Source organism: Zalophus californianus, chromosome 14, assembly GCF_009762305.2.
Source record: "Zalophus californianus isolate mZalCal1 chromosome 14, mZalCal1.pri.v2, whole genome shotgun sequence".
Classification (NCBI taxonomy): domain Eukaryota; kingdom Metazoa; phylum Chordata; class Mammalia; order Carnivora; family Otariidae; genus Zalophus; species Zalophus californianus.
The window spans coordinates 85991213-86018078 of NC_045608.1; the positions used below are offsets into that span (position 1 = coordinate 85991213).

The window sequence follows — 26866 nt, forward strand, 5'->3', positions numbered from 1 at the left end:
CCAGGCTCTTTAAAATGTATCTACATAGTTTTACTTTACAGACATTATTTTATATGACATGGGTACAACTTTTGGTCACGAATTGATACTTCTTTTAACTATTTTGATACTATCATGTCTTCATCAACAACAAAGGTATCATCTTCAAAAATGGAAGACTAAAATTTTAAAAAATACATGAAATATATCTGTACATTTTTCTCCACCTAGAACACTAGTTGGTGACCGATGGTGCTTCTAGGATGGCTTTGCAAGTCATGAATGGAATTAAGTCTTTTCCCTTCAACAAAATCCTTCATTTACAGTTAGAGCATGTGCCCTAACATAACAAGCCCTGAACATGGATCAAGCAAGTCAAAACTGGTACCCTTGTCAACGACAAGGGAAATGCCAATTCCTGCCCATGCTAGCCATCCTCTGCCACCTCAGGTGGGGAGGACTGAGAAACACTTTTGAAATCCAAAACCCAGACTTTACCCTAGGGCTAGAGAATGCTTCCCCTCCCACCACACCTCACCACCGCGCCCCTAGGGGCCTCGTTATAGCAATTCCTTTTTACCCAACACATCATGTCTGGCTATAGAGAAAAAAATTACAGGAAAGGAGAAAAAGTAGAACCATATAAAATGCACAATTAAAATAGTAAAATGCAGAAAAAGAGTAGAAGGCAAAATAGGAAGAAAGAGCAAGGGCAGCAAACAAAACGGTAACAAATACGGTAGATATTAATACAGCTGTATCAATGATCACTTTGAACATCAATGGTCTAAAAAGACAGAGATTGTCAGAGTGGATCCAAAAACAGGATCCAACTACATGTTTTCAAAAAGAAACCCACCTTAGGGGTGCCAGGGTGGCTCAGTCATTAAGCGTCTGCCTTCGGCCCAGGTCATGATCCCAGGGTCCTAGGATTGAGCCCCACATCGGGCTCCCTGCTCAGCGGGAAGCCTGCTTCTCCCTCTCCCACTCCCCCTGCTTATGTTCCATCTCTCACTGTGTCTCTCTCTGTCAAATAAATAAATAAAATCTTAAAAAAAAGAAAATAAATAAAAATAAAATAAAAAAATAAAAATTCATTAAAAATATAACACTAACAATTTAAAAAGGGGGTAGAACACTACATCAAAAACTAATGATGTAATATATGGTGATTAACATAACACAATAAAATAAAAAAATAAACAGGGGGTAGCTATTTTAATTTCAGACAAGACTTCAAAGCAAGGAAGGTTATCAGGGATAAAGAAAGCCATTACATATTGATAAATTGGTCAATCCTACAAGAAGGCATAACAATTTTTAGTGTGTGTGCACCTAACAGAGCATCAAACAATGTGAGTCAAAAATTGGTAGAACTACAAAGAGAAATAGTTGCATCCATTATCAGAGTTGGAGTCTTCTATACCCCTCTTTCACAAATGGACAGATCCAGGAGGCAGAAAATCAGTAAGGACATTGTTGAACTCAACAGCACCATCAGTCGACTGGATATAATGTACATCTATAGACAAAGTCAACAAACACATTCTTCCAGCTCTCATGGAACATTCACCAAGATACACCACATTCTGGGCCACTAAACATATCTACACAAATATAAAAGAATAGAAATCGTACAATATCTGCAATCAGTCCACAATGGAATTAAACTGGAGATCAATAATGGTATGATAGCGGGAAAATCCCCAAATGTGTGGAGATTAAACAATATACTTTTAATCAGTACATGGGTCCAAGAAGAAACCTCAAGAGAGATTTTTAAATATTTGAACTAAGTGAAAATGAGAATGAACCTGTCAAATCTTTTGTGTTAGAAGAAATAGCATTCAGCATGTTGACAAGTAGATTAAAAAAAATGTCACGTTATTATTGCAGTGGGTTTGCAGAGTAGTTGAGAGAGTAGACATTTGTCCATTTCTCTGGACTGTGGAGAAAAAGAAAAGGGGCACAAGTTGTAGCAGAAGAACTTGTGCCCATAGACAGTTTGGAGCTAGAATAAGGAAGTTTATTAAATATTTATTAATTGCCAAACAAATAAAGTATTGCTAACCTGGGTGCATGAATCATGGATGGGCCTTGGTGAGAGAACGGGGTGAGGTAGTAGTGGGTACACGGGCTTATGAACACCATGTGCATTTTTCTGGGAAGCAGGTCCATTGCTTATATTTATGACCTCTAATTTTGAGGTCACTTCTTCTGCCAGTTGACCGGTATCAGTTGCACTGTGACTCTCGTCCCACTAGGAACTTGCACAATGGATGAGAGTTAGGAGAAAAGAGAGATATTAAACCCAATGAGTATTTAACAAAAATGTATTGAGAATCTTGTGTGTGTCACACCTGCTCTTGTTGGCAGAAGATACAATTTTCATAAAAACACAGAGTCCTTGCTTTCATGGAGTTATTCTACATAATTTTTAGAATATTTCAAAATTCAGCAAACAAGGACCAACATTGAGGGCAGAGGAGAAGACATGCTTGTTCCGTTCTCCATCATTTTTGGCTACAGTTAATTGGAAAAGGGTATAAATATGCAGTGGAAAGTGGCTTAAGAGAGTAGTAACTGATCATTTTGTTTCACCACTCCCGTATACAGCGTCTCCTGTACACTAAGTGAAAAATATTTTTCTTTCAAGGTAACGGAACTGCACAACATCAAAAATATAACCAGACTGCCTCGAGAGACAAAGAAGCATGCAGTGGCAATTATCTTTCATGATGAAACGTCAAAGACATTTGCCTGTGAGTCAGGTAAGCAATTATAGCCCCGTCTACAGCTTGTGGAAATTGAACTGCTTCAGAGACAATGGCCCAGATGGATTAAGTTATACCACTGAATAGGAAGGCTTATTGTGATAAGACTGTGCTGTGGAAAACTTTAGGGAGAAGCTCAACATGTTGATTTCTACAGATGTTTTGGGTGCTTTTTTATTATCCGTCTGTGTCTGGATTTTGCTCCCAGGTGGTCTGAGGACTCTTGAGGTTTCTATTCAAGCTTGAAAAATTAAGTAAACAGTGCCTGGGAGATGTTGTTAGGGCAAGCTTGTGACTTGTATTCTGGTTCCTGCCGGGTGCAGCTGTAAGCATTTGGTGGGAAAATAATAACGCTGCCATGCAAAAGTGTGGGGCAAAGCACAGCTGAAGTCCCCAGACATTCCAAAACTGAACTTTGAGCAATTGGTTGCTTTCATGGATTCTCAGTACTACAAGTAAATACATTTCAGATTGAATTTTAGCATCCCAACTCATAAAACACTCTGACATCGTTGAGACACACGGCAGTTTATAGTTTGAACCTGTAGTATTTTTCATTTTGAAATCCCTGTGCTATGCAATGTATTAGTTGGCTTATTATAGCTTTTTAAAGATTTTGCTCAACGAAATGGCGCATTTGTTTTATAATGGATGGAAGCAAGAAGCACCAAGTGTTCGAAAGAAGTGAATTTAAAATTATAGTGAAGTCCTTAGTAGAAGTCTTACTATTTTTTTTTTTTTGAGGAAATAAAGCTTCTGGATTTATAGTTAAAGTTTATAGGTATAATTAATATCAGGTTCTATTATTCTAAAATTGATAATGTCACCTTGCCTAAATAAAATTGTTCACACCTCCTCACCTACACTTTTCTTAGTTTTGCTAAACTGAATTGCAATTTATCAACATGTTTTTCCTGGGATGCCTTTAATCCCTTTTGCCATACTTCCCTTCACTCATCATCTGGCTTCATTTCATCATTTAAAATTGACTTTTGGCATTGCATAGAAGTCTGTTAACTGGTGATATCAACTCCATTTCACAATAGAACCTGTCCCAACCTCGCTGGTATCATTTATTAACATCCAAAAATATTTGTGCCTTCTTGTTCACTGTCTTAAAACTGTCTCACCACTTCACTTTGCTCTGAGCTCTAAGATAATGTCTCATATTAAAACTAACAACCAGAAAATTGGTTTGCCAAAAAAGATAAAAGATAATTTTCGCTATTGTTTGTATGCTTCAATTTTCACCACTGCCCTACAGTTTTGAAATTATATTGAGCCATGTTGTGGGTACAAATGCAATACTCAAGTCTGTTACTTCAGATAAGAATGATATTGAATTATGTTTCTGAAATTCAGACACAGAGTTGTACCCCGTAAGTCTAACATTGGAAGGTTTTTAAGATTATAAGATTATTTTCATTTTTTTTTTTTTTTTTTTTGTGGTGGTGGTGGCTTCATGGGTCATGTAAGATTTTGGAGAAACAAAGGCTCCTTCCCTAAAACAAAATGGCCTTAATTTTCAAGAGAAGAATTTCCAGACAGTGAGGCTGAAACTAGATCCAAATGTAAAATAAAAGAACATGTTTATTTGAATTCCTAGCAAAGAGTTTCAACTCATTTGGATTATGACTTATTCAAATTATTGGTGTTTTAAATCACTTTTGTGTATGTAGATATAGCAGTCTGCTTGAAGCTGGTAGTAAAAGTGCTTAAGAAACAATGGCACGATTTTATTAAATTTTCTTAACTTCATGGCATATGACAATAGAAAAAAAGAAAGGACTTGAAACACATAAACAGGGAATTTGAGTACTTCTGGCAAATTATATTTTTAGATCTATATTAAGATCAATAGTCCATGTCTGCTGAAAAATGGCAAAATCATTTGGAAAAAAGACTCCAACTGTAAAGCAGTCACAGATGTGAAAATCAAAGCAGTGATACGGTTAAAGCAAAATTAAAAGGAACTCTCACATTTAAATGTGAATGCAGATCAAAGTGTATTCTCGTGATGGCTAGTGAGTATGCAAATTGCCTCAATTCTTTTTTAAAGATTTTATTTATTTATTTGAGAGAGAGAGAGAATGAGAGACAGAGAGCACGAAAGGGAGGAGGGTCCGAGGGAGAAGCAGACTCCCCGCTGAGCGAGGAGCCCGATACGGGATTCGATCCGGGACTCCAGGATCATGACCTGAGCGGAAGGCAGTCGCCCAACCAACTGAGCCACCCAGGCGCCCCTCAATTTTTTTTTCCAAGAAAACTGGCAACTGCTATTAAATAAGTATGCACCCCCTTGACTCAGGGAGCGTCTTTGGGAACATATCCTGTAGAAACATACATACCAGCAATGAGGTCATAGGTTTAAGCAAATTATGTGTAATGACAACAAAATTGGAAACGAATGGCTATCAAGAAAATACTTGAACAAATTATGGTCCATCCTTATCGTGAAATATTATTCAATCCCTAGAAAGAATTCTAATTAAGCCAATTAACTGGAAGACATTTCTATGAATTTTAGTACTTCAAGCAAAACAAACCAGCAGAGAAGTGTATACTGAATAATCACATTTGTAAAAGAAACAACGAGAGAGATAGCATGTATTTTACCAAGAGTTACCTGGGGTAAGAGGGGATAATAAGGAGGTGGGTGGAAAAGGAAGCTGGGAAAGAAATGCAATAGCAAAAAAGGAGAAGAAAAGAAAATGAACAGAAGAAAAAACCCAGCATATAAACTATCCCACCTATATGAAATTATGATATGTGAACGTGTGAATGAATGTATCCAATTTTTTTAAGTCAGTCAGTCATCAGGGAAATGCAAATTAAAAACCACAATAAGATATCACTGTGCACTTATCAGAACAGCTAAAATTTTTTAAAAAAGTAACACCATCAAATGCTTGTGAGGTTGAAGAGAAACTAGATCACTCATACACTGCTGGCTGAAACGTAAAATGGTACAGACACTCTGGAAAGTGGTTAGCATCTTCTTATAAAATTAAATATGTCATCATTACACAATCCAGCAATTGCAGTCTTGGACACTTATCTCAGGAAAAAAAGGAAACTTGTGTTCACACATACACGTACACACAAAAAGTACTCATAATAGCTTTACTCGTAATAGCCCCTCACTGGAAAGAACCCAGATGTCTTTTATAAACTGTGGTACACTCACACCATGAAGTCCTCAACAATAAAAAGGAACAAACTATTGATAAAAGCAGCAACCTGGATAAATCTTGACTGAATTATGCCAAGGGGAAAAAAAGCCAATCCCAAAATACTATGTATTTTGGGATTCCACTTATGTAACATCTGTGAAATGACAAATTTTACAGATGGAGGGCAGATTAGTTGTCAGAGGTGAGGAATGGGATTGGGGGTATGAGGACTCAGGGGGACGCATGGTCATAAAAGTTACATGAGCTTGTATTGGCACTGAGCAGTTACCCCAACTGCAATGGTACATGAACAAACCTACACAGGTGGCCAGTTGTAGAGCACTTACACATACAGTAAGTACAAGTAAAACCGGGGAAATCAGAGTAAGATCAGTACACCATCAATGTCAATATCTTGGTTGTGATATTCTACTATAATTTTGCAAAATAGTACCATTGGGGGAAAGTGGGCAAAGTTTACACAGAATCTCTCTGTAATATTTTTTATTACTACATGTGAATCTACAATTATCTCAAAAAAAACCTTGCAGTAAAAAATATATCTAGGCTATCTCTAAGGTCATCTGTGATATATTTTTTTAAGGTAAAAACAGGGTAGGGAGGGACTTGCAGGGGAAGAAAAGTGTTTGGTATATTCTAATATGGTAAAAAGAAACTGACAACAGTAAGGACAAACAACAAAAATAACCATAGATGTGTGCCTATATAGCTTGCGTATGTTTTATGAGCACAGAGAAACATGGGCAAGGGTACATAAGTGTATGCTGCTCCTTCTAAGATTGGACTCCTTGCATGAGCTCCTTCCAAGCCTGCTGGGCCCCCTGCACACACACGTCTCCCAACCACCTCCCCACTGGCTTCCATATAGGCCCCAGTATGTGATGCTTCTTGCCCCCTCGTCTTACTTAGTGCCTCTGCTCTCCACATCCACAGCACCCTGACCTCGGACTTCACATACCCCATTCACAATCTCTGTCAGATTTAAGCTCAATGAAGACATGACCATATTTTCTTTCTCACCTCAGAATTCCCAGCAACACAGTGCTAATCACAGTTTGTTGAATTAATGAAGTAATGAATGTGTAAAAATTTGTATTTAAGTTTTGTTATAATGATATATTTATCACTCAGCTTTTTCTAAGAGATGATTTTTTTTTTAAAACGAGTTTGAGAGGCTAATTTGGCAGCCCCATCGGGAAAATTGTTTCAATTGCCAAATAACAGGTTGTTGTGTGCTTTTGATGGTGTGTGGGGGTAGTAAATGATCACTGAGCTCTGTGTGTGTGTGTGTGTGTGTGTATGTGTGTGTGTGTAAATTTCCATGGCCCACCAGCTCTGCTGCAATAACTCTATAAGTAGAATATTGTGGAACACAAATAAGAATTTCTGGAGTTTGCCTATTAATTGAAAAGAGACCCGTTGATCCTCTTTTTGAATATGTTCCAATCTCAAGTCAATGCCTAGAAAATGAAGGAGCAGATGGCTTAGATGTTGGAAACCTAAAATCTAGCTAATAGATTCTGCTTCCCTTCATTAAGGAAAAGAGAGAAAAGGAAAAAGAGGCTCAACTATGTCTACCAATACTTAATTTGTATTGTTATGTTAATCACCATACATTACATCATTAGTTCTTGATGTAGTGTTCCATGAGTCATTGTTTGTGCATAACACCCAGTGCTCCACGCAGAACGTGCCCTCTTTAATACCCATCACCAGGCTAACCCCTCCCCCCACCCCCCTCCCCTCTAGAACCCTCAGTTTGTTTCTCAGAGTCCATCGTCTCTCATGGTTCGTCTCCCCCTCTGACTTATTCCCCTTCATTCTTCCCCTCCTGCTATCTTCTTCTTCTTGTTCTTTTTTTTTTTCTTAACATATGTTGCATTATTTGTTTCAGAGGTACAGATCTGTGATTCAACAGTCTTGCACAATTCACAGCGCTCACCATAGCACATACCCTCCCCAATGTCTATCACCCAGCCACCCCATCCCTCCCACCCCCACCACTCCAGCAACCCTCAATTTGTTTCCTGAGATTAAGAATTCCTCATATCAGTGAGGTCATATGATACATGTCTTTCTCTGATTGACTTATTCCACTCACCATAACGCCCTCCAGTTCCATCCACATCGATGCAAATGGCAAGATCTCATTTCTTTTGATGGCTGCATAAAATTCCATTGTGTATATATACCACATCTTCTTTATCCATTCATCTGTCGATGGACATCTTGGCTCTTTCCACAGTTTGGCTATTGTGGACATTGCCGCTATAAACATTGTGGTGCACGTACCCCTTCGGATCCCTACATTTGTATCTTTGGGGTAAATACCCAGTAGTGCAATTGCTGGATCGTATGGTAGCTTTATTTTCAACTGTTTGAGGAACCTCCATACAGTTTTCCAGAGTGGCTGCACCAGCTTGCCTTCCCACCAACAGTGTAGGAGGGTTCCCCTTTCTCCACATCCCCGCCAACATCTGTCGTTTCCTGACTTGTTCATTTTAGCCATTCTAACGGGTGTGAGGTGGTATCTCATTGAGGTTTTGATGTGATGCCGAGCGATGTTGAGCACTTTTTCATGTGTCTGTTGACCATCTGGGTGTCTTCTTTGGAAAAATGTCTGTTCATGACTTCTGCCCATTTCTTGATTGGATTATTTGTTCTTTGGGTATTGAGTTTGATAAGTTCTTTATAAATTTGGATACTAGCCCTTTATCTGATATGTCATTTGCAAATATTTTCTCCCATTCTGTCGGTTGTCTTTTGGTTTTGTGGACTGTTTCTTTTGCTGTGCAAAAGCTTTTTATCTTGATGAAATCCCAATAATTCATTTTGGCCCTTGCTTCCCTTGCCTTTGGCAACGTTCCTAGGAAGAAGTTGCTGCAGCTGAGGTCGAAGAGGTTGCTACCTGGTGTTCTCCTTTAGGATTTTGATGGACTCCTGTCTCATGTTTAGGTCTTTCAACCATTTGGAGTCTATTTTTGTGTGTGGTGTAAGGAAATGGTCCAGTTTCATTCTTCTGCATGTGGCTGTCCAATTTTCCCAACACCATTTGTTGAAGAGACTGTCTTTTTTCCATGGGACATTCTTTCCTGCTTTGTCAAAGATGAGTTGACCATAGATTGAGGGTCCATTTCTGGGCTCTCTATTCTGTTCCATTGATCTATGTGTCTGTTTTTGTGCCAGTACCTTACTGTCTTGATGATGACAGCTTTGTAATAGAGCTGGAAGTCCGGAATTCTGCTGCCGCCAGCTTTGCTTTTCTTTCTCAATATCCCTCTGGCTATTTGGGGTCTCTTCTGGTTCCATACAAATTTTAGGATTATTTGTTCCATTTCTTTGAAAAAGGTGGATGGTATTTTGATGAGGATTGCATTGAATGTGTAGATTGCTCTAGGTAGCATTGACATCTTCACAATGTTTGTTCTTCCGATCCATGAGCATGGAACGTTATTCCATTTCTTTGTGTCTTCTTCAATTTCTTTCCTGAGTATTTTATAGTTTTCTGAGTACAGATCCTTTGCCTCTTTGGTTAAATTTATTCCTAGTTATCTTATGGTTTTGGGTGCAGTTGTAAATGGGATCGGCTCATTAATTTGTCTCTCTTCTGTCTTGTTGTTGGTGTATAGGAATGCCACTGATTTCTTTGCATTGATTTTATATCCTGCCACTTTACTGAATTCCTGTATGAGTTCTAGCAGTTTTGGGGTGGAGTCTTTTGGGTTTTCCACATTCAGTAGCATATCATCTGCAAAGAGTGAGAGTTTGACTTCCTCCTTGCCGATGTGGATGCCTTTGATTTATTTTTGTTGTATGATTGCTGTGGCTAGGACTTCTAATATTATGTTGAATAACAGTGGTGAAAATGGACATCCCTGCCACGTTCCTGACCTTAGGGGAAAAGCTCTGAGCCTTTCCCCATTGAGAATGATATTGGCTGTAGGTTTTCCATAGATGGCTTTTATGATATTGAGGTATGTACCCTCTATCCCTATACTCCAAAGAGTTTTGATCAAGAAACAATGCTGTAATTTGAATCTATTGAGAGGATCATATGATTCTTGTTCTTTCTTTTGTTAATGTATTGTATCACGTTGATTGATTTGCGGATGTTGAACCAACCTTGCACCCCAGGGATAAATCCCACTTGGTCATGGTGAATAATCCTTTAAATGTACTGTTGGATCCTATTGGCTAGTATTTTGGTGAGAATTTTTGCATCCATGTTCATCAAGGATATTGGTCTGTAATTCTCCTTTTTGATGGTGTCTTTGACTGGTTTTGCGATCAATGTAATGCTGGCCTCATAAAATGAGTTTGGAAGTTTTCCTTCCATTTCTAGTTTTTGGAACAGTTCCAGGAGAATAGGTATTAATTCTTCTTGAAATGTTTGGTAGAATTCCCCTGGGAAGCCATCTGGCCCTGGGCTTTTGTTTGTTGGGAGATTTTTGATGACTGCTTCAATTTCCTTAGTGGTTATAGGTCTGTTCAGGTTTTCTATTTCTTCCTGGTTCAGTTTTGGTAGTTGATACATCTCTACGAATGCACTCATTTCTTCCAGGTTATCTAATTTGCTGGCATAGAGTTGCTCATAATATGTTCTTATAATTGTTTGTATTTCTTTGGTGTTGGTTATGATCTCTCCTCTGTCATCATGATTTTGTTGATTTGGGTCCTTTCTCTTTTCTTTTTGAAAAGTCTGGCCAGGGGTTTATCAATCTTGTTAATTCTTCCAAAGAACCAGCTCCTAGTTTCGTTGATCTGTTCTACTGTTCTTTTGGTTTCTATTTCATTGATTTCTGCTCTGATCTTTATTATTTCTCTTCTTCTGCTGGGTTTAGGCTTTATTTGCTGTTTTTTCTCTAGCTCCTTTAGGTGTAGGGTTAGGTTGTGTATTTGAGACCTTTCTTGTTTCTTGAGAAAGGCTTGTATTGCTATATACTTTCCTCTTAGCACTGCCTTTGCTGCATCCCAAAGATTTTGAATGGTTGTGTTTTCATTTTCATTGGTTTCCATGAATTTTTTAAATTCTTCTTTAATTTCCTGGTTGACCCATTCATTCTTTAGTAGGATGCTCTTTAGTCTCCATGTATTTGAGTTCTTTCCGACTTTCCTCTTGTGATTGAGTTCTAGTTTCAAAGCATTGTGTTCTGAAAATATGCGGGGAATAATCCCAATCTTTTGGTACCGGTTGAGACCTGATTTGTGACCTAGGATGTGATCAATTCTGGAGAATGTTCCATGGGCACTAGAAAAGAATATGTATTCCATTTCTTTGGGATGGAATGTTCTGAATATGTCTGTGAAGTCCATTTGGTCCAGTGTTTCATTTAAAGTCTTTATTTCCTTGTTGATCTTTTACTTAGATGATCTGTCCATTTCAGTCAGGGGGGTGTTAAAGTCCCCCACTATTATTGTATTGTTGTCAATGTGTTTCTTTGCTTTTGTTATTACTTACCTTATATAATTGGCTGCTCCCATATTCGGGGCATAGATATTTATAATTGTTAGATCTTCTTGTTGAATAGACCCTTTAAGTAGGATATAGTGTCCTTCTTCATCTCTTATTACAGTCTTTGTTTTAAAATCGAATTTGTCTGATATAAGGATTGCCACCCCAGCTTTCTTTTGGTGTCCATTAGCATGGTAAATGGTTTTCCACCCCCTCACTTTCAATCTGGGGGTGTCTTTGGGTCTAAAATGAGTCTCTTGCAGACAGCATATGGATGGGTCTTGTTTTTTAATCCAGTATGATAGCCTGTGTCTTTTGATTGGGGCATTTAGCCCATTTACATTCAGGGTAACTATTGAAAGACAGGAATTTAGTGCCATTGTACTGCCTGTAAGGTGACTGTTACTGTATATTGTCTGTGTTCCTTTCTGATCCATGCTGCTTTTAGGTTCTCTCTTTGCTTAGAGGACCCCTTTCAATATTTCTTGTAGGGCTGGTTTCGTGTTTGCAAATTCCTTTAGTTTTTGTTTGTCCTGGAAGCTTTTTATCTCTCCTTCTCTTTTCAATGACAGCCTAGCTGGATATAGTATTCTTGGCTGCATATTTTTCTCGTTTAGTGCTCTGAAGATATCATGCCAAGTCCTTTCTGGCCTGCCAGGTCTCTGTGGATAGGTCTGTTGCCAATCTAATGTTTCTATCATTGTAGGTTACATATCTCTTCTTCCGAGCTGCTTTCAGGATTTTCTCTTTGTCTCTGAGACTCGTAAGTTTTACTATTAGATGTTGGGTTGTTGACCTATTTTCATTGATTTTGAGAGGGGTTCTCTGTGCCTCCTGGATTTTGATGCCTGTTTCCTTCCCCACATTAGGGAGGTTCTCTGCTATTATTTGCTCCAATATATCTTCTGCCTCTCTCTCTTTCTTCTTCTGGGATCCCAATTATTCTAATGTTGTTTCATCTTATCGTATCGCTTATCTCTCGAATTCTGCCTTCGTGATCCTGTAGTTGTTTATCTCTCTTTTTCTCAGCCTCTTTATTTTCCATCATTTTGTCTTCTATATCGCTGACTCTCTCTTCTGCCTCATTTATCCTAGCAGTTAGTGCCCCCGTTTTTGATTGCACCTCATTAGAAGCCTTTTTGATTTCGACTTGGTTAGGTTTTTAGTTCTTTTATTTCTCCAGAGGGCGTTTCTCTAATAACTTCCACGCTTTTTTCAAGCCCAGCTAGTATCTTTGAAGTCATGATTCTGTACTCTAGGTCCGACATCATACCAATGTCCATATTGAGTAGGTCCCTGGCAGATGGTATTACCTCTTGTTCTTTTTGCTGAGGTGATTTTTTTCATCTGTCATTTTGTCCAGAGGAGAATAGATGAATGAGAGAACAAAATGCTAACAGGTTAACAACGTCCCCAGGAAATATACTCTATACAAATCAGAAAAGACCTGAAAACAGAGGAAAAGAAAGGGAAAGAAAGAAAAAAGAAAGAGAAAAAAAAAAAGAAAAAGATAAAGATAAAAACAAACAAAAACAGCACAAAACAAAAAAAAAAACAGAATATGATCAAATATGATCAGGCTAGTGCATCGATCAGTGCCACACACTAGATTTGGGGTGTATTTTGGTCTGTTAGAAGAAAGTGCCTCCTAAAATTTTAAAGGAAGAAAGACATATATGTACAAAATAAGGGCTGGTACAATGAAAGGATGCAAGATGACTGTACAGATGAAAATTATAAAAGATTTTATAAAAGGAATTGATAAGATAAGTTGTTTGAAAAAAGAAAAGATTTAAAATAAAGAAAAGAAAAGAAAAGGGAGAGAATGTGATCAGGCAGGAGACTAGAACAAAGCCATACACTAGTGATTTAGGGTATATTTTGATCTGTTAGAAGAAACTATATCTCAAAATTTTAAAGAGAGAACATATATATATATATATATATATATATATATATATGCCAAAAATAAGGGTAACTACTATGAAGGGATAAAATATGACTCGAAAAATGAAAAATGAAAAATGTTTTTTTAAAAAAGGGATTGATAAGATGTTGGTTGAAAAAGGAAAAAGAAAAATTAAAAAAAAAACAGTTAAAAAATTAACTTTGAAAAACTAATGAATCATGGTAAAAAAGCCATGAATTCTATGTGGAGTATTCCCCTAGTGTTGGAGTTCTCCCGTTCTCCTTGATCGGTAAACTTGGTCTTGGCTTGCTGGCTGTTCTTGCTGATCTTCAGGGGGAGGGGCCTGTTGCCATGGTTCCCAAATGTCTTTGCCGGAGGCGGAATTGCCCCGCCCTCGTCGGTCCAGGCAAAACAATCTGCTTGGGTTTGCTCTCAGGAGCTTTTGTTCTCTGCAAGCTCTCGGTACAGCTTTGGAGGACGAGAGTGAAAATTGTGGCCTCCCAATCTCCGCCCGGAGGAGCCGAGAACTCGGGGCCCCGCTCCTCAGGGCGCCCCCAGAGAAAAGCAGTCAATCACTCCCGTGTCCCCGGTCTCCGGCCGCACTCCGCGCTCACCCGGCCTGTGACCGAGCGTTTCTATCTCTGGCACCCGACCCCGTGTGGAGTCTCCAAACCCAGCAGATCCCTGCGGTGCGCTCCCGCGCCGCTCCTCCCGGGGGAGGAAGGGGAGTCTCCCCGGCTCTGCCGCTTGTTGGGTCCCTGCTGGAGGAGCAGTGGCCCGACTGGGCCGCGGATCACAGTTTATGGCCACCCCGAGCTGAGAGCCCGCGCCTCGGCTCCATCTCTGCAGCCGGCTTCCCCGCTCCGACACCTGGGAGCTCTGCCGCACTCAGGGACCCCCGGTCTTTCTGTGACCCCGAGGGTCCTGAGACCACACTGTCCCACGAGGGTTTCACCCCCCGCTTAGCCACTGCAGCGACGTCCCTCAGCGGAGCCGACTTCTAAAAGGTCCGATTTTGTGCTCCGCGGCTCTAGCACTTGCCAGAAGCGGCCAACGGAGGCCCCTCCCCCGCCGTCTATCCTCCCGAATATCGCCTCGGATTCACTTCTCCGCAAGTCCTACCTTCCGGTAAGTGGTCGCTTTTCTGTTCAGAGACTTGTTGCTATTCTTTTCTTTGATCTCCTGTTGAGTTCGTAGGTGTTCAGAATGGTTTGATCCCTATTCAGCTGAATTCCTGAGAGCAGACGAAATCCAGGTCTCCTACTCCTCCGCCATCTTGCTCTGCCCCTCTGTCTATCAATACTTCAGAAATTTTGCAGGTTTGGTTCCAGACCACCACAATAAATTGAATGTTGTAATAAAGTGAGTCAAATGAATTTTGTAGGTTCCCAGTGTAAATAAAAGATATGTTTATACTACCCTGTAGTCTATTAAGTGTGCAATAGCATTATGACTAAAAAATGTACATTCCTTAATTTAAAAATATTTTATTGCTAGAAAATGCTAACCACCATCTGAAATTTCAGCGAGTCATAATCTTTCTGCTGATGGAGGATCTAGCCTCAGTGTTGTCTGATCAGGGTGGTGGTTGATGAAGGTTGGGGTGCCTGTGGCTGTTTCTTGAAATGAGATGATGAAGTTTGCCACATCGATTGACTCTTTCTTCCACAACAATTTCTGTGCAGCATGCTATGCTGTTTGATAGCATTTTACCCACAGTAGAACTTCTTTCAAAATTGGACTCAGTCCTCTCCAAAACTGGCTCTGCTTTATCAATAAGTTTATGGGGAGTATTCTAAATCCTTTGTTGTCATTTCAATTATCTTCACAGTGTCTTCAGCAGTAGATTCCTTATTAATAAACCACTTTCCTTGCTTATCCATAAGAAATCACTCCTCACCCATTAAACTTTTAGTATGAGATTGTATCAATCCAGGCAACCTTCAGGATCCACTTTTGATTCTAGTTCTCTTGCTATTTCCACCACATCTGCAGGTCATCCATGAAGGTTGGAATCAGCTTCTCCCAGATTCCTGTTGTTGTTGTTACTTTGACTCCTTCCCATGAATTAATGAATGTACTTACTGACATCTAGATTGGTGGATTCTTTCCAGAAGGTTTTCAATTGACTTTGCCCAGATCCATCAAAGGAACCACTATCTATGGCAGCTGTAGCCAAAATATCTCCTTCAAGCATGAGCTACAGAATGGATGTTGTGTTAGCAGACATGAAAACAACATTGATCTCATTGTACATCTGTGTCACAGCTCTTGAGTGACCAGATGCATTGTCAGTAGCAGTAATATTTTGAAAGAAATTCTATTTTCTGAGCAGTAGGTCTCAACAATGGGCTTAAAATATTCAGTAAACCATGTTGTACACAGATGTGCCATCATCAAGGCTTTGATATTCCATTTACAGAGCATAGGCAGAATAGATTTAGCATAATTGTTAAGGGCCCTAGGATTTTCAGAATGACAAATGAGCACTGGCTTCAACTTAAAGTCACCAGCTGCATTACCTCCTAACAAGTCAGCCTGTCCCTTGAATTTTTAAAGCCAAGCATTGACTTCTCCTCTCTAGCTATGAAAGTCCTAGATGGCATCTTCTTCCAGTATAAGGCTATATCCATCTATACAGAAAATCTGTTGTTTAATGTAGCCATCTTCATGAACTAGCTTAGGTAGATCTTCTAAATAACTTGCTACAGCTTCTACATCAGCTCTTTCTGTTTCACCTTGCACTTTTATGTTATGAAGAAGGCTTCTTTCCTTTAAACCTTATGTACCATCCTCTGCTAGCTTCAAACTTTTCTTCTGCAGCTTCCTCATCTCTCAGCCTTCACACACGGAAGAGAGTTTGGGCCTTGCTCTGGATTAGGTTTTGGGTTAAGGGAATGTCATGACAGGTTTGATCTTTTCTCCAGACCACTACAACTTTCTCTGTATCAGCAAGAAAGCTGTTTCACTTTCTTATTATTCATGTCTTCACTGGAGTGGCACTTTTAATTTCTTTCCAGGACTTCTCCTTTGCAGTCACAACATGGCTAACTGGTGCGAGAGGCCTTGCTTCTGCTTATCTCAGCTTTTGACATGCCTTCCTCACTAAGTTTAATCATTTATGCCTTTTGATTTAAAATGAGAGATATGTGACTCTTGCTTTTACTTGAACACTGAGACGCCATTAATTAATAGACCGAATTTCAATATTGTTGTGTCTCAGGGAAGAGGGAGGCCAGAGGAGAAGGAGGGAGGGTAACAGCCAGCCAGTGGAGTGGTCAGAACACACACACCATTTATCAGCTGAGTTCGCCATCTTGTGTGGACGCAGTTTGTGCCATCCCAAAACAATTACAATAATATCATCAAAGATCACTGATCAGAGATCAACATAACAAGTATAATAATAACAAAAAAGTTTGACATACTGCCAGAATTACCAAAATGTGACCCAGAAACAAAAAGTGAGCAAATGCTGTTGGGAATATGATGTCGATAGACTTGTTTGATGCAGGGTTGCCAAGGAACCTTCAATTTGTAAAAAAACTTGACATCGGTTCAGCACAATGAAGTGAAGCACACTAGAATGTATATTCCTGCATATGAAACCTGAAAACTTGTCTCCAAATAATTTAAGGCAAGTTGTATTTAAAGTCTGAACAACCTGGTTAATTTCCGAAATAATTATTTGAAGCATTGAATTTATTCTGTAATATAATGAATTTATTTTTATAGTTTCCTCCATCCAAAATATGTAATGGAATATTCACGAATTGAATAAATTCTCTTATATTAAGAATGAAAAATATTTCAGTAAATCCCAAGTCCCAGTATATCCATATATTTATAATTAAATTTTAAAAATGTTTGTATATTACTTTGTACTCAAAATACCTGGGTATCAGTTTGTCCACATTATATTTCCCAAATTCTATATCTTTGTTTCTAAGAGATCATTACTGTCTAAAATAACAGTGTCCTGGGATCAAGCCCCACATCGGGCTCCCTGCTCGGCGGGAGGCCTGCTTCTCCCTCTCCCACTCTCCCTGCTTGTGTTCCCTCTCTTGCTGTGTCTCTCTGTCAAATAAATAAATAAAATCTTTTAAAAAATAAAATAAAATAACATATTTTCCCCATAACCTTTTGTATTAGTCAATAAAATATATTTGTGTCTTACATTATTATTGCTGATTGTTTTAAGAAAGCATTTTTCCCCCAGAGGATTTTCTGTGTTTTTCTGCTTCTCATGCTTCAAATGATCTTTCCTGCCACAAATAAGTTCAAAAGGGATACAGTCAAAAATCATTCTTTAATTCAAAATGAAAGGTAATAGGAATGCATTGAAGTCTTTATTTTGATTAACACTTTTATTACATAGGCAATTACAAAACCTGTGTTGGCTCTCACCTCTGGCACAGAACCTATAAACATAAATGAACTTAGGCCTCTGTGTTAAAGATTTAGACACTACACAAAGAGACTGTTCTTGGAGTTAGGCAAATAGAACCCGCTATAAAGTCCAATCATTATTCATGAATGCTATAATGAAGAAAATGTGCATATATGATATCACCAAAAGTGTTTTTTATTTGATTTTTTTAAAGCATTTCTATTTCCCAATTAGAAAATTCTGTGAATCACATAGATTATTTAACTTTGGAAAGGTTCAACTTATGTTTATGAACGAAGGAAAGGTCCCGCATATAAAGGTTCTAATTTTTTTTAAGATTTATTTATTTATTTATTTATTTATTTGAGAGAGAGAAAGAGCACACAAGCAGGGGAGGGGGCAGAGGGAAAGGGAGAGGCAGGGTCTTCAACACAGGGCTCGATCCCAGGACCCTGGGATCACAACCAAAGCCAAAGGCAGACGCTTAACCAACTGAGCCAGCCAGGCGCCCCTAAAGGTTCTACTATTTGAAGTACTCACTCATCCCCGATTGTACAACTTCTCATGTTTGTGATAATAAAGCTAATTTAATAGAAGCAAGCGAGTAAAACAACTAGTAGATTTTGATAATTGTTTAGGTGTATAGTCAAATATGACTTTAAATTGTGGAAGTTTGGTTTATAGAACCCAAAGTAACAGCTGGTGTATAACCATACAAAGGACAAAATCAAATATATTGCATTTAAGAAGTCAGATTTGGGTATGACATTAAAAAATATTCACTGCTGCTGCTTGGAGTTACATGGTCTGTGGATAAGCATCATACTTCAGTTTCAAGTGATGTCAACCCAGCACTTTTTATGAGCAGTCCATTTACTTTGGGGATAATGGGACACATTTCTGTTTACTGATTGTTCAATACAAAAGACAACTTGAATGAAGTTGGAACAACTTCTATTTCTAGCTGACTCAGTCACTGTGGAATTGAATAACCATCTGGTTCTTAGCTCTCCTGCTAAGAGATTTGGAAGAAATCATTTAAAAAGACAGCATCTAGTGGCCTTGTGCGATCTGAAATGTGTTGGGATTTTGAAGTTATTTCTTTAGAGAAAGTGAAATGCTGTGTAGCACTGTCAGTGTAATGAAACTAAATTTTTAATGTTCTTTGTAGACTCACGTTGAATAAAAATACCAAACCTTAAGTTGCACACTGTCATAAAAAAACTAAATTAATTTGGTAAAATTTGGGCATGGTTTTATAAAGTTGGCATGATAAACAAATCAGAGACAGAAGTGATTGGAGCAGCATTTTATGACTTCATTCCCTTGCACTGTCCAGATGCTAACGTGTAATGCAGGTGAGTGAAATGGTCTGTCGATTTGGTTGAGACCAGTCCCTACCTGGGCACCAAATTCATGGCTGAGGTGAGTTGACCACTTAGGATGAATGTGGCCAGTGCACCAAACCTGAAAGGGGTTCTCTGATTTGGGGCCTTGGAAACAAAGAGGAATTGATTCACTGTGAAAGAAAAATGAATAAGCTAATGAACAATTAATTTAAGGGTATACCATTAAATGTAACACATGTAATACTGATGTATCATGATTTAATCACTCACTAAAGACTGATAGACTCTGGGAATTAATCTCTGGAGAATAAAATCTAGTACAAATCCTGGAGTATCTCTTTAGGCCCCAATTCCAATGGTTTGCTGTTTCAGTTTCACCCAGTCCTCCTTTAGATCCCTGCCTCTGAACTTTGTGAACAGTGGAAGGAGCTACAGCCTATCTGCCACACTCCATCCTCACGTCTAACACGCTGCCCTTCCTGCCCACCGCTTCTGTGTGACTTTCACTTTACACAGTGAAGCACTCGCTAACTCATATGCCCCTTCTATGAGCCAAACAAGGTTTCCCCCAAAAGTCAATCAAGCTCCGGAAAGTATCTCTGGAACTAGCTACTATCTGTGCAAGAATTTACCAAATACTTTTCAAGTTTTATAAACCATTAACAGAGTGTCAGCTGGAAAATCGTCAGATAGAGTGGTGTCATTGTCATCCCTTATTCCTGTACATTAAGAAAATGTACTCTTGCTTTATTTTCAGTATTTACATAAAGAATATTACCTTTGATGTGTCACTCTAAAATTGTACCATATGCCACTCTGTTATACAGAACTGTTCTTTTCTAAGAAATCAAACCATCTATAATTGAATGCCAGACTTTGAAATTTTTGAAGCAGAAAAACGGTTTGAATATTTTTATGTGGAAAAAAAAAACCTTTAATTTGAAATGTTGAATAAGGATTTAAAATTTGAGTATATTTCTTAAAGTGGCAAATCACTCGGTAAACTAAGAAAAATATGTAAGATTTTCTTACTTAAGCTTTCTAGAATTATTTTAAATGGTTAATATTCAATAGTGCAGTAGGCCTCAAGGCTGATTTTTTTTTTTTTTTTTACCAATCTTGTCCCTTATATATCCATGTATTTGTAAAAGATGCACTACAAACAGATTAGGAAGAGGTATTGATACAAAATGCTCTAGTACTATAAAACCAGGTTGATCTAATAAAAAGAGCTTGTGATGGGTTGAATTGTGTCCCCCAGAAAGATATGTTCAAGTTCCAACTCTTGTTACTTTACTTGGAAATAGGGTAAACATTTGCAGATGTGGTCATGTCAAGATGAGGTCGTAGTTGATCAGGGTTGTCTCTACATCCAAATGACTGGTGTTTTTATTAGAGAAAAGAGGGTAAGATTTGGCTATGGAGATACAGAGGAAACAGAGAAGCAGGCCATGTGAAAATGAAGGCAGAGATTGGAAAGAAGCAGCCACAACCAGGGAATGCCAGGGATTGCCAACAGGACAGGAAATGGGGGGATGGCATGGCCCAGTTCTCCCTCAGAGCCTCTAGAAGAAACCAGCTTGGCTGGCACCTTGATGTCCAGCCTACCCAACGGTTAAGAATAAATTACTGTTGTTTTAAACCACCAAGTCTGATAATTTATGATGTCCTAGTACTAGCACATAGCTCTTTCAAATCAGGCTTTAAAATATATATAATTTGTGGAGGGCTTTGAATGGGGTTCAACAGGTAGGTGGAGAGAAGAAGGAATTCTGTATATTCTGTATGTAAATGCAAATGAGAAACGAAACTCCTCCATGTTTTTAAAGTAGTTTTGGGAGGAGAGGAAGACGAGCTGAAATAGCTGAGAAGGGTTTATGAGTTTGGACTTTGTTTTGAACACAAATGGGGCAGATTAAAGTTCTTTCTTTTTAAACTACAATTTATGTTTTCTTTCCAATTATCAAAGTGGTATAAGCTCTCTATCTGAAAAACAAGGCTGACTTTATGTATTGAAAATGCTTAGAAATAAGTACTAAGTGAAATATGACACATTTAAATGCATAGCTCAGCTTATAAGAAAGAAAAGAGGTGCCACAAAAAGCTAAAATGAAGTGAAAGCTTTCAAGAGGAGTAAATTGGACCGGGAGCCTTTGTTCATCTTGTAATGAACATGGAGCACATCTTCACAGCTGTGAATTTGGGGCAAGAGACAACACCTTGACTTCTACAAGTTGGGGAAACAAAATTGAAAGCTTTCTATAAGAAGTGATTAAGAAAACAAAATTCAAATGCCAGCAAATAAAAATGACTGAGAGACTACCTCTTCTAAGCAAAGCCTCTGTGAACACATCAGTCCACACCTGACCTGGCCGCCATTTTGGTGCCATTATGCTACCTTCATGATCCTGGACAGGACCAGCCCAGGAATTTACCAAATACCAGTGACCCAGAATTGGTAATTTTCCTCAGCAACACGTGCCTCTGAGGATTCCCACGTGCAGATAGATAGGAATGTAGCAGCAAAGAAGACCAAAATCTTAAACAGACAAGCTCCACAGGTGAAAGTTGGAAAATAGATAAATTTATGTATAAAAATAATCATTGCAGTGCCTTTTATAAAATAGCAAAAATCATGAACAAATTGTTCATGGTTTGTCATTCATTTAAAAAAACAAAATAATTTGCAGCAATTAAAACATATAAATTTGTGTTCATTGACTTGAAAAGATGCAGATCACTATTAAATGAAAAATACAGTTCACAAAATGTACCATAGAGTGAGCCCAATATTTTGAACATGTGTGTAAACACATGCACACACACACACACACATGCACATATACGTACAAACATGTCTGTGTGAAAAAGCATATAGTACTGAAAACTCACATCAATGACTTTGCCTTGGTAAGGGAATATCAAAGATGTTCCTCTTATATCTTTGTACTCTAAAAATTGTCTAATTAGTAGGCATTGATTTTATTATTTTATGTATTATTAAAATATCACACACACCTGTGAACATGTCAACCAACTTAGAAATAAATGAATCAAATGCAGTATAAATATAGGATGTGTGCCTTTGGTACAATTATATAATCGCTAAGATTTTATGATAATGATTTGCATGTTTTCTTTACTAAACATTTGTGATTTATACTTTTGTCATATTATATTTATTTCTAGAAACCATACCTTATTATTTTACATATTTTTGAAATTTATAGAAATTATACTATATTCTTGGGCAAATTGCCATTTTTTTCCTCACTGTTGTATTTGCAAACTTTTACTTTGATGAATATGGCCCTCGTTTGTTCATTTTATATGTGCTCTGCTGTATTTCTGATCGCTAAGTTATCAGAAATGAATGCGCATTCATTCAAAGTTGGGCATCCATCAATATAATTACATGACTCTTTTCCCTTAAACAATGATTAGGATGGGGGCCCCTGGGTGGCTAAATCAGTTAAGCGTCAACTCTTGATTTTGGCTCAGGTCGTGACCTCGGGATCCTGAGATGTAGCCCTGTGTTGGGCTCCCTGCTCAAAAGAATTCTGCTTGAGATTCTCTTCCTCTCCCTCTCTTGCCCTCTCCCCTCCCCTACTCACAGGTCTGCTCTGTCTATCAAATAATTAATTAAAAAAAAACAGTTAATAGGATGAACTATATTAATATACTTCCTGCAAAGTCATGGTCAAGAGCAAACTCTGGAGCCAGACTGAATTCAGATCTTGCCAGTGCTCTGACTCCTCCTTGGTAAATGGGGTTAAGGGTAATTTCACATCATGGATTTGTAATAAAGATTTAATATCAAAAGAACAATGCCTGGAACATATTAATCATTTGGCAAATGACAGTTAATATCATCATCTTTATATTTTAAGAGTCAATCGCAATTGGACATATTGAAGCATTATCTTAAACTTTTAAATTCAATTTTCTGTAACACGTAGGATTTTCACAACTTGAAACAGGTCTGTGAATTTCTCGTACTTTCCTAGACAGAGTTTGGCGTCAGGATATTGTCAGTGTTCATAAAAAGAATGTCTTGTTTTTTAGCATTTCTGTTTTTAAGCTTTAGAGCAATTTAGATTACAAATGAAATATTACGTTCATGTTGCTTTTTAAACCATCTTAGTTTAGGACATTTTTGAGGGGTACTTTGTTTACAAACTTCATGGCCACTCAGGCTTTCTATATCTATCTGAATGCTTTCTGATAATTTGATTTTCCTAGAACAGTCCCTTTCATCCTGAGTCTCAGATTCCTTTGTATCTGACCAGCAAGACCACAGCCTCTGACATCAGGTGCCTGGATTCAAATGCTGCCTCCCCACTTTCTAGTGCTGTGTTTGGAAGAAAGTGCCTTTCCTTCCATAAGCCTTGGCCTTGACATCTTTAAAGGCATAATTATAGAAAGTACTAAAGTTGTTAATCACCGAGCAGGGTGACTGGAACTCAGTAAGTGCTTGTCAGTATTAACTATTACTATAAAACTTATTATTCTAATTTCCTTTCATTTGTATACACGTCTCTTCTCGTTAGTAATATTGTGTACTTGTGTGTTCTCTTTTCTCTTTTTCTTCTTATCTACAGTGTTTAGGCATGTGTGTAGTTTCCTGTCTTGTTTGGGCAGGTGAATGTGAGGAAGCAAGGGGGAGAGTCAATGAAGTGGACTCATGTGCCCAGGAATTTTAGTGGTTGACGGCAGAGGTCAAGCTGGATACAGAGAGGATTGGGGGTGTTAGGTAGGTGATCGAGTTTGAAAACATGGTAGGAGCAACACTGGACTGGTGGTCTTGATGGAGTTCAAACAGTGTTGGAACTGAGATACTCACCTGGAGTAAATTGGAAATGTGAGGGTGCTGATCCGAGGTTGAAATGTGGGAAAATAGTTCAGTGATTGATGTGAACTTCGATTATTTGGAAATTTTCCTTATGGGAAATAGTCAGTTCCTCAATTATAAGATGATGCCTTGCACATACTGCGTAAGCTGTTGCCAGCCATGTATGTTTTTTTAATTTTTATTGATTGATTGATTGATTCTGATGTAGTGTTCCATGATTCATTGTTTGCGTATAACACCCAGTGCTCCATGCAGTACGTGCCCTCTTTAATACCCATCACCAGGCTAACCCATTCCCCCACCCCCCTCCCCTCTAGAACCCTCAGATTGTTTCTCAGAGTCCATAGTCTCTCATGGTTCGCCTCCCCCTCTGATTTCCCCCCAGCCATGTATTTTGAAGGAGAGAGAGAATGGCCTTGAAGTATATTTAAAATAATATAATTAAAAGTTCATCCTGTTATAATTCCTGAGCTGGCTTCTTGGGAAGATATCATTTTTACAGAGAAATATATTAATCTAATTTTATGACTTACCAATACTCAAAATACAGTAACAGATTTTGTGTTAATCTCCTTTTTTGAATCTTTCCATTTCAACAGATTGAGATGCCAGAAACATGTTACCCTCGCACCTGCCCCTGAGAAAGCTCACATAGGAAATCTCATTTAATTTTTTAAATAAGTCCGTTCTGTTTATAGAGTTTTCCAGGCACGCACCTTCTTATTAGCTTATAAACCCACGCCTTATTTTTATGACTTTCTCCAACTCTGTAAGGAGAGAAAATAGAGACTAGAGAATTATATTTAAGTCTACAGTTTGATAACCTTTGTCTCGTGAATTCGAGCTTTGTATTATGGAAGCACATCACATTGACATCTGCAGGATTTGTTTTGATAACTATAATTTCTTGGACACAATATATCACAAAGCTGCCTCTTAATGTCTGCAGCCAAAAGCATTTTTCTTTAGTGTGTCACTAAAACCGTTATGAAATAAGCAATAGGATTTTGTTTAAGGACCCTGTCGCCATTTGCTTCAAGCTGAATTTTCCTATCTTTAAATGTACGACTTCTAACAACATAGCTGTGGTTCACTAAATTGTACTGAATTTGTTTATGAATAGCGAGGCAGATGTCAGCAGCAAATTAGATTTAATGCAGGTCACCAAGGCCTCCTTAGATAAGGAGCTTGCAGGCATTGAATGGAAATTGCAGAATGACACAAAGAAAATTGAGATTCAGAGATTCGAACAACTGGTAGGTGCAGCAATTATTATTGTTTAAAGAATACAAATGTAAAAACTAAAAAAAAAAAAATTATTAATCTTGAGACCAGTTCCCACTTAGGAATTTCAGGAAGGTAGGAATTTATAGGAGTGTTTCTGACTGGGAAAAGAAAACTGTAATTACTTGTGTCCACTCCTGAATCAGATGGAAGTGGATTGGACCCATCTGAGCTGGGACTGCCCTTTCCTTATTCCCACAATGCTTTGTTCATACACTCAGATGATTATTCTGGATGCTCCATGTGCTATGTTCAGGGAAGGGTTTCAGTGTATGGAGAAGGTGATAAAATCTACCTAAAGCCTAACTGGAAAAGTAAAATTCAACTTCGGTCTAAATAATTTATTGACCATCTGTGTTGCCTAGATGATATTGACTCATAATGTGCATAATCATATTCCCAAGAAAAGTTCTTCATCTTCTAAGGAAGTAAAGCAGTGTAGGCCACTGGAAATAAATGGATCCAAAATTCAGACGATTATTAGCTCTGCGACTGGGCAAAATACTAAACCCCTCTAAGTGATGGCTACTGGTATTTATCAAATACTGCTGTGCTTCTGACACCATGCTATGAACTCGCTTAAATCTCATAATTCTCGTAAAACTCTTAGAGGGGTCGTTATTCTCATTGTAGAAGGGGATGAAATGAAGGTGCAGAGAGGTGATGCCCGTAATTGGTTAAGTGCTGGAGTCAGGGTGTGAATCCAAAAGCTCCCCTCCCAGCTACTGTACTACATGTATTTTAGTTTCACTGTTTTCATCTGCAAAAGGAAATAATTTACAGCACCACTGACAAGGAGACGTGGTGGATACTCTGGCACAGAGTAAACCCTTTGTGAATGCTAAATAGCTACCTCTTTTATCAATTTTTTTAAAGATTTTATTTGTTTATTTGAGAGAGAGAGAGAAAGAGCATGCAGGATCAGGGAAAGAGGGGCAGAGGGAGAGAGAGAAGCAGGCTCCCCAGTGAGCAGGGAGCCTGATGTAGGACTTGATCCCAGGACCCTGGGATCATGACCTGAGTTGAAGGCAGACAATCAACTGAGCCATCCAGGCGCCCCTCTTTATCAATTCTGATGTAGGGTAAGGAATGATGCTATTTCATCATCTGGGAAGTTCTTGTGTTGCATTCATCTGAAACAGTTCAGAAATAAATTTGTTTTATTTATTGGAAAATTCTCTCCCCCTTTCCTGAACCCATCCTTACTTAAAGAGATTAATTTAAAGACATTCATCACCACTATCACCACCATCAGTCACACTCATCATCTCATACTACCCAGAGATTTAATAAATCATCATAATTTTAACTTCTATTTCCTATTAGTTGAGAAAGGCAACTGTCGCGTACATTTTTTTTTAAATATAGCAAGTTTTGTCACCACTTTTATATCAAATACTAGCAGAAAAGATAAAAACTTTCAAGTTTTGGGCCTTTGTAATCTAAAATCAGATAAAAATCAAGCGCTTTTCTGCAATCAGAGAAAATGTCAAAGTAATCATAATCCCTTTCGCAAAAAGTTGTTTGGTGTCACTTTTCATGAATATGAGATCTGTCCCTTTAATCATTGGACCATCCTGTTAGGTTTCTAAACCACATGCAATTAACCAAACAAAAGCTTAGCCAGGGATGACTTTCATGAAAGAATTCCTCTCTGATTCTTTTTAGGGACTATATTTTCAA

At 38.3% G+C, this 26866-nt stretch overlaps 1 protein-coding gene across 1 annotated transcript in view; it reads left to right on the forward strand.

The window, feature by feature from the left end:
- DOK6 (docking protein 6) overlaps window positions 1-26866 on the forward strand; it is a 368498-nt gene that overhangs the window by 126149 nt on the left and 215483 nt on the right. Inside the window, exon 3 of the mRNA XM_027577113.2 lies at window positions 2636-2750. Coding sequence (XP_027432914.1) covers window positions 2636-2750 — 115 coding nt within the window. The remainder of the gene's footprint in view (window positions 1-2635; window positions 2751-26866) is intronic.